General features: G+C 45.2%; 1 protein-coding gene across 2 annotated transcripts in view; it reads left to right on the plus strand.

The window, feature by feature from the left end:
• MOV10 (Mov10 RNA helicase) overlaps positions 1-13,983 on the plus strand; it is a 196,037-nt gene that overhangs the window by 148,648 nt on the left and 33,406 nt on the right. For both annotated transcript variants that reach the window (XM_069633328.1, XM_069633329.1), the window contains exons 13-15: positions 1,455-1,552; positions 1,958-2,077; positions 5,518-5,620. In XM_069633328.1, coding sequence (XP_069489429.1) covers positions 1,455-1,552; positions 1,958-2,077; positions 5,518-5,620 — 321 coding nt within the window. The remainder of the gene's footprint in view (positions 1-1,454; positions 1,553-1,957; positions 2,078-5,517; positions 5,621-13,983) is intronic.

The raw sequence follows: 13,983 nt of genomic DNA on the forward strand, positions 1-13,983 counted from the left end.
GTTACCAGACATTTCATCGAAAAAAATTGGTCGACTGGACAAATGGTCGAACCGATTTCGTCAAACCAAATGGTCGAATTTTTAGTATTTTTAATTTTTACCCTTTTTTTTTTTTGGGGGGGGGGGGTCCCCCCCAACCCCCTTTTTTGGCTAAAAAAACCCTTTTTTCCCTAAACTACAACCTTAAAAATATATATATAAATTTTAAAAATAATTCGACCATTCGGTTTTCCACAAAATTACGTCGACCAAATGTCCTGCCGACCAATTGTTTTCGATGAAATGTCCGGACACCTTTTCATTGGCCACAAGCTCAGGGATTGTATCTCTCCAGCACTAAAATCTCTCCACTGGCTGCAAGGATTAGGTACAAGACTCTGCATCTTCCACAAGGCTCTCTGGGGCAGTGAACTGCACTACCTCCAACTTTCTCTTCCTAAGCATCTTCCTTCTCGAGCCCTCCGCTCTTCCACCTCCAATTGTGTGGGTTAGATGCTTCTCCAGACAGAGGGGGGTGTGGGGGGGGCGGTATATCTTAAATCTGCTGGGGCTTCCCTCTGGAACAGCCTCTGTGCCTCAAACTTGAGCAGGTCCACCTCTGGTTCTGGAAGCAACTGAAGACCCTCCTTTTCGCTTCTGCTTTGTCTCCCTCTCCCTTGCTGATGTCCCTGTCTGTTCCACACACTGGTCTCTTGGCCACCCTCTACTCTGGTCCAGGCTCCTGCATGTCCAGTTGCCCTTGCACTGCCTCGGGGCTCCCTTGCACTTATGGGTCTGTATCTGCAACCCTACCGTCCCCTGATTCTCTTCACTTATGAGCCACTTACCAGCAGCACTTATGAGCTACCCACACTCCTCCCCTCCGCCCATAACCTCTTCACCTCCCTCCCTTTGCGAGATCTGAATGACACAAGGCCTAGTAAGATCGTTGTTTTGTCCTCCCTCTGTCCTCCCTGCCTTGTCTTGTTGCGCCTAGAAACAGTTGTGTACAGGCGCGTTATAAATGACTTTCCATATCATAGGTTTGACTCACCTTGAGCTGCTGATTGCTATTCTTAGTAAGGTTGTACATTGTCGGTAGATCGTACAGAGTTTGTTATAGTACTTAAATAAACCCTTTCATTTTGCAATACATAGTGTGTTTCTTTGGACCACATGTAAGTTACAATCTTTGTACCAAGCCACAACCCCCTCTCTCGCTCTCCTAAAATAAGCCTGCCTACTTTGTGCATGCTATCAAAACATTCTCAGGTGTTAAGCCTTCTACTAAGAGTGGTGCTTTTGTACTGCCTCGGATATGGTGTTTGATGGCTTGGTAGGATTTTAGAAAAACTGTTCTAACAATTGTACACTGCATGTCTGTCGAGGGATATATTGAGTGTAATCGGCTGCATCCCTAATCCCCCCCCCCCCACCCTAACCCCCCTTTCTTAACCAATTTGTTTTTATTCTAGGCTGGTGTCTGCCAACTTCCCCCGTGACCATTTTTCCCACGTCTTTATTGATGAATCTGGCCATGCCGTGGAGCCAGAGTGTGTGACTGCCATTGCGGGTAAAGGCTTTACTTTTCATAGAAATATTGGTAGTGTGATTGGACGTTCTTAATGTTGGGAGGACCCAGGCTTCTGTGTAGCATAGTTATGTGTGATCACCTTGCTCCATTGGGCGGTGAAGTTAACTCTTCTGCTTGTTGCTTTACTGGGCTACTGCCTGGTCTCCCTTAAGAGAGTGACTTCTTGGACAAGGAGATGCATGCAAAGGGGGGATGGGGAGTGGAGTCTGTCATTCACTTTATACTTTTATTTTGTTTGTCAGTAACTGGCCTTTAAAATTTGCTGCCAGTAAATTCTACCCAACGACATGAAATGGTCTTCAGAGCAGTCCAGCATGTATGTTCTTGCATGTTAATCAAGGATTTGTCCTGTAATTGCTAATAATTGTCCCCTTTCTTCCACAGGGATACTTTCTGCAATGGATCCCAGGAGTAACACGGTTGGGGGTCAGCTGGTACTAGCTGGTGACCCTAAGCAGCTAGGTCCAATTTTGAGGTCCCCAGTCGCCATCAAACATGGTTTAGGTAGGTCCATAAATGTTGTTGCTGGGGATTGATACTAGGCTTGGGGCGTTGTCTGAGTGACTGTTAGCTGGTTGCAATACAAAGTGGTTGTGCTGTTGCAGGAGCAACTGACCAAGAACTGGTCTTTAGAAACTACTACTTTGTGTCTCTTAAGACTGGCTGATATGTAGGCACAGTATCTGCTTGGTACCATGGACGCCCAGCCAGTAATCAACAACATGTAAAGTTGTTTTTGCTTGCATCATGAACTCTATAAATAGAATTATGTTGGTGGAGCTTCTCTAGTACTTCAGAAGCAGGTGCTGGTAGATTGCTGGTTCATGCAAGAGCAGTGCTCGTCCACAGTTTGGGAGCTTAAGACCGTTAAGCACCCGTCACTACTGCTTAAATAATTGACTGCATGTGGATGCTGGGGGAGGAGGGCTTGTGTCTCTGAAATTTGAAGTTGCTTGTTTGGAAGACCCTACAAAGAAAATGTTTTTCAGAGGTCTGGCAGCTATGGTTGATGTATTTGAACACACTGTCGAAGACATTGACCATGGTTCTAAGCCCGATCTGGGAGCAAACGGGGTTCTTTATATAGCGGTCTAAGGAGTCCGAATGTGTGCAAACACAAAACCGCATACTGGAAAATGCAATTTTTGTACTCCGCAGTTAAGCTTTCAAACCATAAACTCTAAATTCCTTCAAGGTCACTGCTGAGGGGGTCTTTCTAGGGCGGCATGTTGGACTGCTATAATCGACCTCCACACAACACTGCATGCATCTGGAACTGTTTAGACTCAAACTTAAGTTGATTTACAATGTTCTGGTTCTCGTGTGTATTGGAAAAATGGTTGCTGAACTGCAACCTAGAATTATCTGTTCATATTCACAAGCGATGCTTTGAGCTAAATCCTGGCTTATCTCCAAGTTGGCCCCGCTGGGTTGTGGTGCCGGTTTGCCTAGCTATGTTAATTGTCCTTCTGGTAGTAGCTTCTCACCATTGTGAATGGTTCACGAGTACGAACTTAACATTGACTAGTCCTGCCATTGCTTGAAGACTTGCCACTGTGAACACACATTCTTGGTTTCATTGACTTTTCTTCAGCATGAAGTTCTGAAAGTGACACTTAATGGTGCCCCCTTGCAAGAGTGTAGGCTTTAGAGGATCTGGGCATTTTTAAAATGTTGTATTCATGCTTTTAAAAGGCTCCCAGGGTCATATTACTAGAGGGCGATATTTGATACAGAATCTAAGTAAAGCTCAATCTTGAGTAGACAGATATGACAGTGGTGTAGTTGGTGTTCGGAAAGATTGCTCTTTCCCTCCATTTCTATTGACCACCAAACATTTTGCTTTTAATTTTTGAATCTGACCTGCACCTTTTTACAGAGTAGCGAAGCCGTCCGCTTCACTAAACTGGCTTTTGCTAATTTGTCATGGGGAAACGGATGTATTCAGGCTGTCTGCACTGGGAAACCGGTTTCTCCTCAGATGACTTTGTTAACTTTTTATCATTGTACAATGCAGTACAGTGGGGCACACTTTTTCGTTTGCCCTAGACTAACACTCAGAGGATTTTTGGTTACTTTAGGTGTGCCTCGGGGACCGGCTGGTGGCAGCAGTTACTTTTTGCTATTTCTTAGTGTATTTTACTTTAGCTGTGCCACGTTTACCGCGTTTGGCTACCTACTGTGACTAGTGGCCGAACATGGATGTGCCCACAATGTTTTTCATTTGTCCCTTGGTCATCTTGTCACTAACCCTTCTTCCTGACGTGTGAGAAAATCCGGGAAAGCAGATGCTTTTCACAGCTTACTGCAGGGCAATGTGGGTTTACTGCCACGAAGTGGGTTGCGACTGTCTGGTCCTGATTCGCAAACTGTGTCAATGGTATGCTTGAGCTGTGCCAGCAGCGGTCTTGATTTTGGGGGGCACGGGGGTTGCCTCCAGATGTTTGTTTGGTTCTGACTTTCAGCTCTTACCTGCCTTTTGGATAAGGGGACCCCTACACCCATTCTTCAGAGATCCTGGAAGAAACCTCAAGGAACCAAGTATGTCCAGCTGCAAGACATGCACGGAAAACATAAGCCCATCAGAAGGCCTGGAGACCAACGTCTGCTGCTGCCCTTGAAGTGCCCTGTCCTGTAGAAGATCTCAGCAGTCCTACCCATGTCAAATTTTGTGGTTCCATCATCACGAGGGCTCGAGATGGGAGACCAAGTCTGACTGCAACAAGTTTGTCCCCCTGCGTTGCTGTGCATCTGTGGTCAGCCTCCAAAATGTCTCTCCTACATCCACTCTGGTGCGGAGAGGGGCCCTTCATTGAGTTCCTCTGCATTCTCCATCCTGAAGACCTTGCACCAGAATTTGTCCCTGACCGGCGAAGTGCTCAAACCTGCAGCCCTGGGCATCAAGAACCGTAGCTGAAGGCAGGAAAAGAGACCTTGGACCTGCTTCTGAAGACCTACCAAGTCCTAAGAAGAATTGGTAGTATTTTTGGGGGGGTGGGGAGTTGTAACAGTACTTCTTAACCCCTTCCAAAGGTTACCAAATATTAAGGGAGTAACGGCTTGGCTGTGCCGTTGCATGTTTGTACAAGCATTCTGAAAGTGGGAGACGCTTTTATTAGCTGCGATAACTTGTTCTCTACCCTTTGCAATTCTTCATTGGACTCCAGAAACCTCCCACTAGAACTTTCCCATCTCACAAAAACTGTTTGGAACTTTGAACATATGGTCACAAAGCCCCATACAGCTTAGGGATGAACATTAAGTTGGTGTTGTATCTCTGTGGACCTGTAGTGCTGCATACTAATCCGTACCTTCCTTTGCAGGGCTGTGTCATGTGTTTTGCCCTACTACAGTGATGGTATATATGTATAATTTACATCGTATTGTGTGATATTACATGCTAATAGTCATTTTTCATAGTGTTATATGGCCATAGATAAAACATTTTTATAACTGTCTCTAAGTGTGTTTCTTTGTATTCATTGAGGACCCCCCACAGGCTCACCTTTCCTGAGACTGGCCCTTGACCACTCGCCTTGCAACCTTAAACTGCTTTGGCTACAGCCGAGTAGTCCCGGTGGTGTCCAGTCAAAGGGTTGAATGAAAAAGGGTCTAATACAATACATTCAACTCAAAAGGATCGGGAAAAAGGATCAAATGCCTTTTTTTTAAAAACATTTTTTTTTTTTGGGGTTTGGGCAAAAAACAGGGGTTTGCATCCGATCTTTTGGTTTTCGGTCCTTTTGATTCGAAACCATTGTATTTTGAATCTTTTCAACCCTTTCACCTACAACCGTCCCTGTCACTATAGGTTGGACTTCTGTACATCTGTCCACCAGGCCAGATTAGTGAATCGGTTCTAACAGTTCGTACATTTGATACAGGTAAGTTGTTCTCAATCAGACTTCATTTCAATAATTGACATCCTATTTTTATTTTTCAAGATATGTCCTTGCTGGAACGATTGATGACCCAAAATTCTCTTTACCAAAAGCATGATGGAAGTTTTAATCCTGTGTTTGTCACCAAGTTATTGCGGAACTACAGGTTAGTTTTTCAAACAAATTGTTATCAAATTAATATATACGGAATGGCCAATTATTGGAACTGCGTTTTCAGAATTGGGCTTCACTTTGCCACAAGACCTTGTGTTTCTTGTCGTATTAATTTGTCCTGAATAGGAAGCTTCACACTGGTGGGGATGTTATGTTAGGTCTCTGAATTGTTAATTTCCAAAAATGTTCCAGCGACATCGAATGGCATAAGCATTTTTTTTTTTCTGGCATAGAACATGCAATGTGGTTGATAAACAGTTTCTGACTAGGCGTTGCTGGGGGGGTGGAAGCTGAGAGGGGCTATAGCCCCAGGTCTTTTGGTTGTAGCCCCGAATAGAAGCTCAGGAGCTAGAACCAAAAGGCTAGCTAGCGCCGAGTCCCGACGGTCTCAACAATAGCGTAGCCCAGGTCCTATGCCAAACCTAGCAACACCCCTGCCTGGGAGACTGTAAACTGACTGCATCAAAACGTATGGTCCATAAATACAAAACTGGGTTGCATACCACAATTGGGCATGTTTGCATTTGCTCTGGCTGCACATAGCTATGGTGCAAATACGATGAAAGGATACCGTTATTACTCCTTGGCCTGAAGTTGCAGCTTTGCTAAAAATCGGTTGAAGAGAAGTGATGCTTACCGTAGTCAGATGTTATTGGGGCGGTGTTTAGGATATTTAGGCATTTTGTCTTCTGTTTGAAATCCTTCTTGTGAATGGAGAAAGACAACCTACTAATTTTAGCAATTTCAACACTATCTTGTAGTTCATTTAATTTAATAATTTAATTTGCTCAGTACAGCACTTTTCAGCCTGATCAATTTCACTGGAATTAGTGTGAGCGTGTAATAATTGTCACAAATAAGGCAAGAGCTGTCCTCTAAACATGAAGCATGCCTACAGAGATCAACTAATGACTACCCTTAATATAACAATATGTACATGCAGTGTTGGGGAGAATTTTCAGTTTAGAGCTAAATTCCTCCCACCATAGAGACCCGCAACTCTTTTTGCTTAACTTTGGGACTAGGTACTTTTAATTCTGTTTTCTGTGTTTCTTCTGACTTTGGAGTCTGACAAACTCCATAGGCATCATCTTTGCGTTGTGACGCACAGCACCTTCAGTGCAGTGGCACAGGGAAGTCTCTTAGATTTCCCAAAGGTTTAAATACCTTCTGAGCACTGAAGTGAAATTGACTTCAGTAACTTTCTAGACCTAGCACACACTACCTTACCATAGGGTGCTGGAGGGGTTACTTAGTATCCCCTTTCTAGTTTCTCATGTAACATTTTAATGTTACCCTTTCTACAATCAATGGCGGCTGGCAGGTGATCACTTTTTACTACCATTGTGTGTTTTTATCACGGGCTGCATTTTCAGCTGCAGTAAGGCACTCGTGGGTGCTCATTTTGTTGAAATGGCCCCGGTCTTGTTTTCGCCATTTCTTGTTGGAAATGTCCTCCTTGAAATGTACTCTGTGTGGCAAACCCGGTTTGGTCCCTTTGTTCGCTTTCTTTGGTGGGATTCATGAGTGAACCCCGCCTCTGGCTCCAGGGTGTCTGACAAGTACAGGAATTGTGGGAGGTGCCTGAAACTCCCTGTGCTTAATCCTCTTGGTTACAGGAATGCACCCAACAGTGATAGGCCGGCTGGCTGTCCTTGGAGGACAGCCACCCAGCTGGGTCACTGACAGCTAGGCTGGAATGAATGGGAGAAACCTGCATAAAAGGCAAGGCTTTTTGACTTGAAGGCAGAGTCGACCACTGGACAAAGGAATCCAATGAAGAACTTGTAAGAGATGCCTGCTGCAACTCCTGTGCTCTTGATTTGCCCAGTGCAGCCCTGCTGCTGTGCTGAAGCTCTGAATTCACCTCGACTAGAGAAGCCCTGCTAGGACCACTTCTCCCTTTTGGGTTGGTGGGACCAATCAACTGTCTGGACATCCTCTCGAAGCTGGCTGTACTTCTGCTCCTGCTGGAACCAAAGCACCCGGGAGAGGAACACCAGATCAAGTGCATCACTTTTAGGTTGGACATGATCCCCAGGAAGATCCTCCGGACTTCCCTGAAGGACTGACCAAGCCTGAGCCACCTCAACAGAGTGCTGGACCCGAGATGGGAGGAAAGTCTGAAGTGGTATCCGAGAACCACGGTGTTGCTATTTGCCATAGACACGAGAAGCTGAAACCGCGAAGTGCCGCTGAATTGAAGTTTGTCCTTTGCTGGCGCCGACCTTCCCATTGTGTTGCATGAGTACCCAGAAGTCCTCCCTCTTGTCCCCACAACTGAAGACCAGGAACAGCAGGATCTGCAGAGCCACACTGGAACATAAGCCAGCTGGAACAATTTCTTCTAAACAAAGGTGCTGTAAACCTAAGGGGACATATCTCTTGTTGTGTAGCCTTACTTGCTCTCATTTGAGACTTGTCATGTTTGCCAGTGCAGAGTTGCTTGTAGCTTTGCCCCTCACAAGCCTCCCAGCTTGTGGCCCTTCAAGTGAATCTTGTTTCTACAAACCTTTCTAAAAACGTTGTGCAAGACTTTTACTTGCCTGCATCTTCAGCTCCCCTAGACTTTGACTGTCCTGGCTGCCTGAGAGATGCTTACCTCCGACTTGTGCTTTTGCCTTTCCTCCAGGAAAAAGGGTTAATTTACTTTGTACTGGAAGGTTTAAAAAGTACTTACCAGTTTATACATTTTTTGTTAACCTTTGTCTTATTCCTCGATTTAATCTTTTCACACCAACCTCGTATTGCTCTAAATGTACCAGTGACAAATCAATGTCCACAGGGTCCTAGCTATTTAAGTCACCTGGGGGTGTGGAGAGTGTCTGTGTGCCATCCCCAAAGGGTATCGTCTGATTTGGAGAAATTGTTTTGAAGTGTATTACAATTGTTACATGGTGGCTTATTGAACGGACTGTTAAATTAATAATTGTTTAATCAAGAAACCTTGAGTGTAAGTGTTTATTTGAATAACTGTTACTGTGAAACTCTGTTACAGCCCTACTGCTGTTACTACCCTACAGCTCACATTGACCCCTCTTGAGATGAGCCTGGCTGCTCACCCGCACTACCATACTGTGTAGTAAAGACTTATACCAAAGGTTGGGATTCCTATTGCCAGGAGGTCGAGGTTGCTGTAGTCTTCCAAAGGATACTGCACACAATCTTGCCTAACATGCAGCACAATTCTTTAATATGTATAAGATCCTGGTTCCTTGTACCTTTTTGATTATGTTAACCCTCAGTGTGATCCATTATCTCATTTTGGAGTGATGGCGGTTTTCTGTCACTGCTGAAATAGTTCCCTATGGATGTTTTTATCTACGATTTTCTACTTTTCGATTCCTGCCATTCTAGTAGGCAATTGCCACAAACCATGCAATTCCATAGGAGTAGTGTATTGCCTGAGATCATACGAGATACTTGATCAATTTCAATTGAAATAGCTCAGTTGTTTAAATTATCATTTGTATGTCCGGTTTGCCTGTATATATGAAATACAACATGGCCTACATTCTGCATGTTGCACTTTCCTCCTGTGCATGGTCTTACTAAATCTCTGGACTCCTGACCTTGATATTTCGATCCGAGCACCTTTTGTAAGCCCCCCTGCACCCCTGGTTTACGCAGTCTGACGACAATCTTGAATGTCCCCCGAAGTGATCCAGACTGATCCGGCCTTCTCGCGTCTAAGGTCTTCTTGCACAGCTGTTTCTTTGGAGCCCACATATTGGTGGTATTGGGGAGGTTTTCCTTAAGGCTCTCTGCTCGGGGCCTATAAGTAAATCTTCCTGACTCTGGTAATACCAGTGAGTACCTCAAGCTCACAAAGCTGGTAATGGAGCACCACCGGCTTAAATAAAAGGTTGAGTGAGGTGGTTCACAGGTACAGGATGCACATTGTATTAATACCCTATGAGCGATAGTCCACACACCTAAATAGTAGCTGTGTGAAGCAAAACTATATTGCTACCCTGAGGCATTATGTCATCTTCTAAGTAAGGGTTATTTAGAGTCAAATGACGCCCACCTAGAAAGTAAAAAGAAGCGGAGGTTGTGTATATTGGGGAGATTTATCATTTGTATGCTTCATCCCCCTCTCCTAGTGAGACCCCACCCCCCAGCCCCCCAGCGCTTTTTGCTGGACTCTGGACTTTTTCTTTAAATACTGTAAAGTGGAGCTTTTTTCCACTACTATATTCTTACGGGCTCTGTCATTTGGAACTCTATTCTTTGTATTTTACCTGTACTATGGAGTCGATTTTTCTCCATAACTCTTAAAGGCATCTGTATTAAAAGTATCGCAGCGCACGCCTCCTTATGGGCAGTGTTGCTGGGGACAATAGTCTTCCTTTTGAGATTCTTTTCTTTATCCTAGAGTAACTGCAGTTCTTTGAGAAAGAGAGATACTTAGTATCTCTCAAAACTTTATAGTTGGAGAGATTGGCACACACCACCTTATGTAGAGTACAAAAGGGATACCTAGTATCGCCCTGCTCCTGTTACCTTTAGTCACATAGACCATCTCCTAGTTATGGCTGGTGGCAGTGGACTATTGTGTAATTTTTATACCGCAGGCGATGTCCATAGCCTCGACGGAGCACAGTTAGGGCACCCAAGTACCAACTTGGGGCATCCCTTCTTTTTTCTCTATTACTAGCTTGGTTGTTCTTTGTTAGTCCTACTATCTTGGGAGGGGGGGGGGCATGTTTGTGTTTTTGCCTTTCGCGGTAACCCTTGTGTGTCCCTGCCTATGCTCTAGAGTGTCTTGGCATGCAGGAAGTGGGAGAGGAGTTTTTCACCCCCTGTCCTTTTTCTGCCAGAGTGCCTGAAAAGAACCAGCTCCCACTGGGGGTTCTGGCTGTCCGTATTGGACAGCCAAACGTCCTTTTCTGTAAACTGCTGAGGAAGACTGCAGAGGAGTGAGCGCTGGAACTGTATAAAAGGCGAGGCTTCTGGAGTGAAAAATTCAGCCACTGGAAGCTGAAGTAACCGAAGAAGACCACCAGACATGCCTGCCGACCCCTTGGCGACACTGGGAAGCGACCACTGCTGTACTGACCCTGTTTTCTCTGACCGAGGAGCTCCAAAGGGGACAACTCCTTTCCGTTGGATGGTGGGAACGAGTCCCAAGACTAACTTTGGTTTGAGCAATCTGCCGTGGTCTGAGTTTCTGGAGCTGGCAAATCCCAATACCACGAGACCTGCTGCCCATTTCGAATGCATCGTCGTGGAAAGGCTGAATCTGTCCAAATCTTTGCTGAGTGATCAAGGAAAATACAAATATCTGATCCAACTGGCCCAGACCCCCTCATCAGTGTGTGGGACTGCAGCAAGCAAAGTTTGACTTTGCGTATCGTGATCTTTGTTGGTGCTGCAGAAAAGGCACCAGATCCAGTGTGACCAGATACGTTTCTGAAAGGCATGCCAGAGATCCTCCCTCGAGACTGCTGCAGAGAGATTCCGTCCATTGTCCTGCCTTCAGTCATCAGACCAAGGAATCCAGAGGTCTGGTCCAGAGCTGCAACATTACAGAGCATCCAGAAAGAACATTATCTTCTAACCGGCAGTAGTGTGGGGTAAGGAAAGGGGAGTGCTTACCTGATTGCAGAAAGTCGCTCCAGAGCATTGGAGTGCACATAGGCGTATCCAGGGCAACCCGCTGCTTGTGTCCCTTTAGCAAGTCCATGGTCTCCGACATTTAAGCCTTCTTGTATCTTCCTTCCTAGAGACTAGAAAGTTTCCACAGGAACTTTTGATTTCTACTGCTTTGCAAGACTAAGCCACTACAAACTGTCTTCTAGCTAGTGCTACGAAACAGCCCCTAGAACCTGAAGCTCTGCTAGGATAACATTATCCAACTGTTTTCCTTCCCAAAAATCATTATCTTTTATGTGTATGCAGACTAAATACAATTACTGTATTTCTTTGTGGTTGCACAGTATTACCGATAGAACTGTCGAACTCCTGTAACAATTCAGCAAATACCAACTAAGAACTGACCTTTTGAAAGTATTCCTATGTGTTTTATTGTTTGTATTTAACAGTGACCTGTATAAATATATATTTTTATATAAATGTATGTGCAGGGGTTTCCTTGCTGTGCCCTACTGACTGGGTTCAGTGTACTTAACTACAGGTCACATCTTCCTCTTAAGCTAATCCTGACTGCTCTGCCACTCGGGTCTTTGAGTAGTACAGACTGATACCAAGAGTTTGGGGATCTACGAAACACTGGGATAGGTTACTAAAGTCTTCCCTCCAAGTGGCACTTTAGGAAAACTCCCCTAACGGCTTATAAAGGCTTTTCTATCTAGGCTGGCAGATTTGAGAGCAGACCGGTAGTGGAAGTAGGAACAGTGACAGGAAAGGGAACTTGGTGCAAAGTGCCCCAAATAATAGTTTCTGAAGTTCCGTTGTTGGGGTAAGCCCTTTAGTCTCTAAGTTGAAGGGTTTCCGGGACGACGAAAGGTCCGTTTAAGACACTGCGGCACTGCCTGAGAATGAGAGAGCAATGGCCAGGGACTGCAGTAGGCCGTTTCCAGATGCAGTTTTTGTGCATGTTGATGGATCCAGGCGTTCCGAGGTCTGGCCCAGAGTAGCATACAGTCAAAGAATGATGTCGGCGGTACTCGACAATGCAGGGTTCCTATGTCATTCTCCAGTTTAGGAATCCGCTTCAGAGTCAGGGGTCACGAGGAGACCCCAGGGAAGAACAATTATTCATAATTTCCTTGGATACCCGCACCAGAGGAGAACCAGGAGATTTTGGCAGAGTGGTTGCATAAGTTGAGGCAGCACAGTCCTTTAGACCTTCCCTGTGGGAGGGGGACACAAGCATAGTACTTGCCTGGTGTCCTGGGATTGTTGATTCTATGCTCTGGGTAGTATCCGTTCTCTGGGCAGTATGGTATGGAGTCCAGCTAGCAAAGGAGCACCAGATACTGTCTCCCTCAATAGAGGCATGGCCGGGGGCTTCATTGAGATGAGCCCATCTAAAATGAGCTGTGATCCAATTGAACCCACTGGATCGGGGATAACTGATGCTGCTGTGGGTTCCTTCTGGGAACATGGATCCACAGCCTATGGCTTGAATCCTCCAGAGGTCCACTCAGTATTCATATTCATCCCTGCACTCTGTTCTGATAACCAAGTTCTGCCCAGTACCTGTGAACACAACTTTTAAATGACCATAGGGAACAGAGGAACTGGCAACCTCTTACCTCAACCTGGTGGGCTCTGCTAAGTCGCAAGCTCCCAAATCCTTGCTCTTGTCTAGTGTTGGTGCTCATCCTTGTGTGAAACTGTAGGTTGAGAGCAATAATTGTTTGTTTAGAGTGCAAGTCCCAGACATTTGGCCGCTATCCAAAGCAAAGGTCAAGAATAACCAAATCCAACATTGGGACGCGAAGCAGTCTGGCTCTTATGGAATCTTTTTCTACTTGACACAAAGCCCTGACACTAGAGCTGTGCCATAACCCAACTCCTGCAGTGCTGCTCCTTTCTGGCACAGCAACATAGTTGGTGTCCTCCAGTCCTTGAGTGACTATCCTGGAGCTGCTAACCTCTCGCCTTGAGGGAACCCACATTTTCACCAACACTCGGATTGTCAATGTATGGGCACAAGAGATAGAATTTTCCCATTTTGGACAGTTACAGCTGTAAACTGTGTGAACGATTTCAGCAGCAAGGATGTAGCCTACTCTGTTTATCTAAATCCGGTCTGGCCTACTCTGTTTATCTAAATCCGGTCTGTCCGCTATAATTTACTGTATGTGCCTGCATTCTGATTGAACCTTTTAAGGTCTAAGGAGCTACTGGGGTATGAACTGTCAAACTATTGAACCTACAATCCCCAGTTGACTTCAATTCATGGCTGGGAGGATAGCTCTGGGGCAACGCGCTTGTCTTGGAAGCAAGCCGATTCATAACACAGGTTTGCATCCCAGGCTCGCTCTTTGAAACTGGTCTTTTGTACTGAGCGTGTTATAAAAGAGCCATTATTAATTATGGTCGTTGGCCCCCACAAAGTATGACCACACCTCAACATTCTGAGTTTATCTTTTTTTTATTGACATTTTACTTGATTTAAAGCTTCTTTTCATAATGGTCTTTGGTAATCCATTAAATCAAGGTGACACTGACTTCTTGTTGACTCTGTACTGAGAGTTTTCAATGGTTTGACCTTACCTGACCTAATGGTAACGATGGGATTCTGTAGAGCCACTAGCCTGCCCAGGTTAGACTCCCTTGTGAATGCAGTCAGAACACCAACCATTGTGAAATTTGCCTTTATTGCCCTTAACCGTGACTACCAGCTCTATTGTAGTGCTTTTCTGTTTTATGCTTTGAATA

This window comes from Ambystoma mexicanum, chromosome 13, assembly GCF_040938575.1.
Source record: "Ambystoma mexicanum isolate Mex_15411 chromosome 13, UKY_AmexF1_1, whole genome shotgun sequence".
Classification (NCBI taxonomy): Eukaryota; Metazoa; Chordata; class Amphibia; order Caudata; family Ambystomatidae; genus Ambystoma; species Ambystoma mexicanum.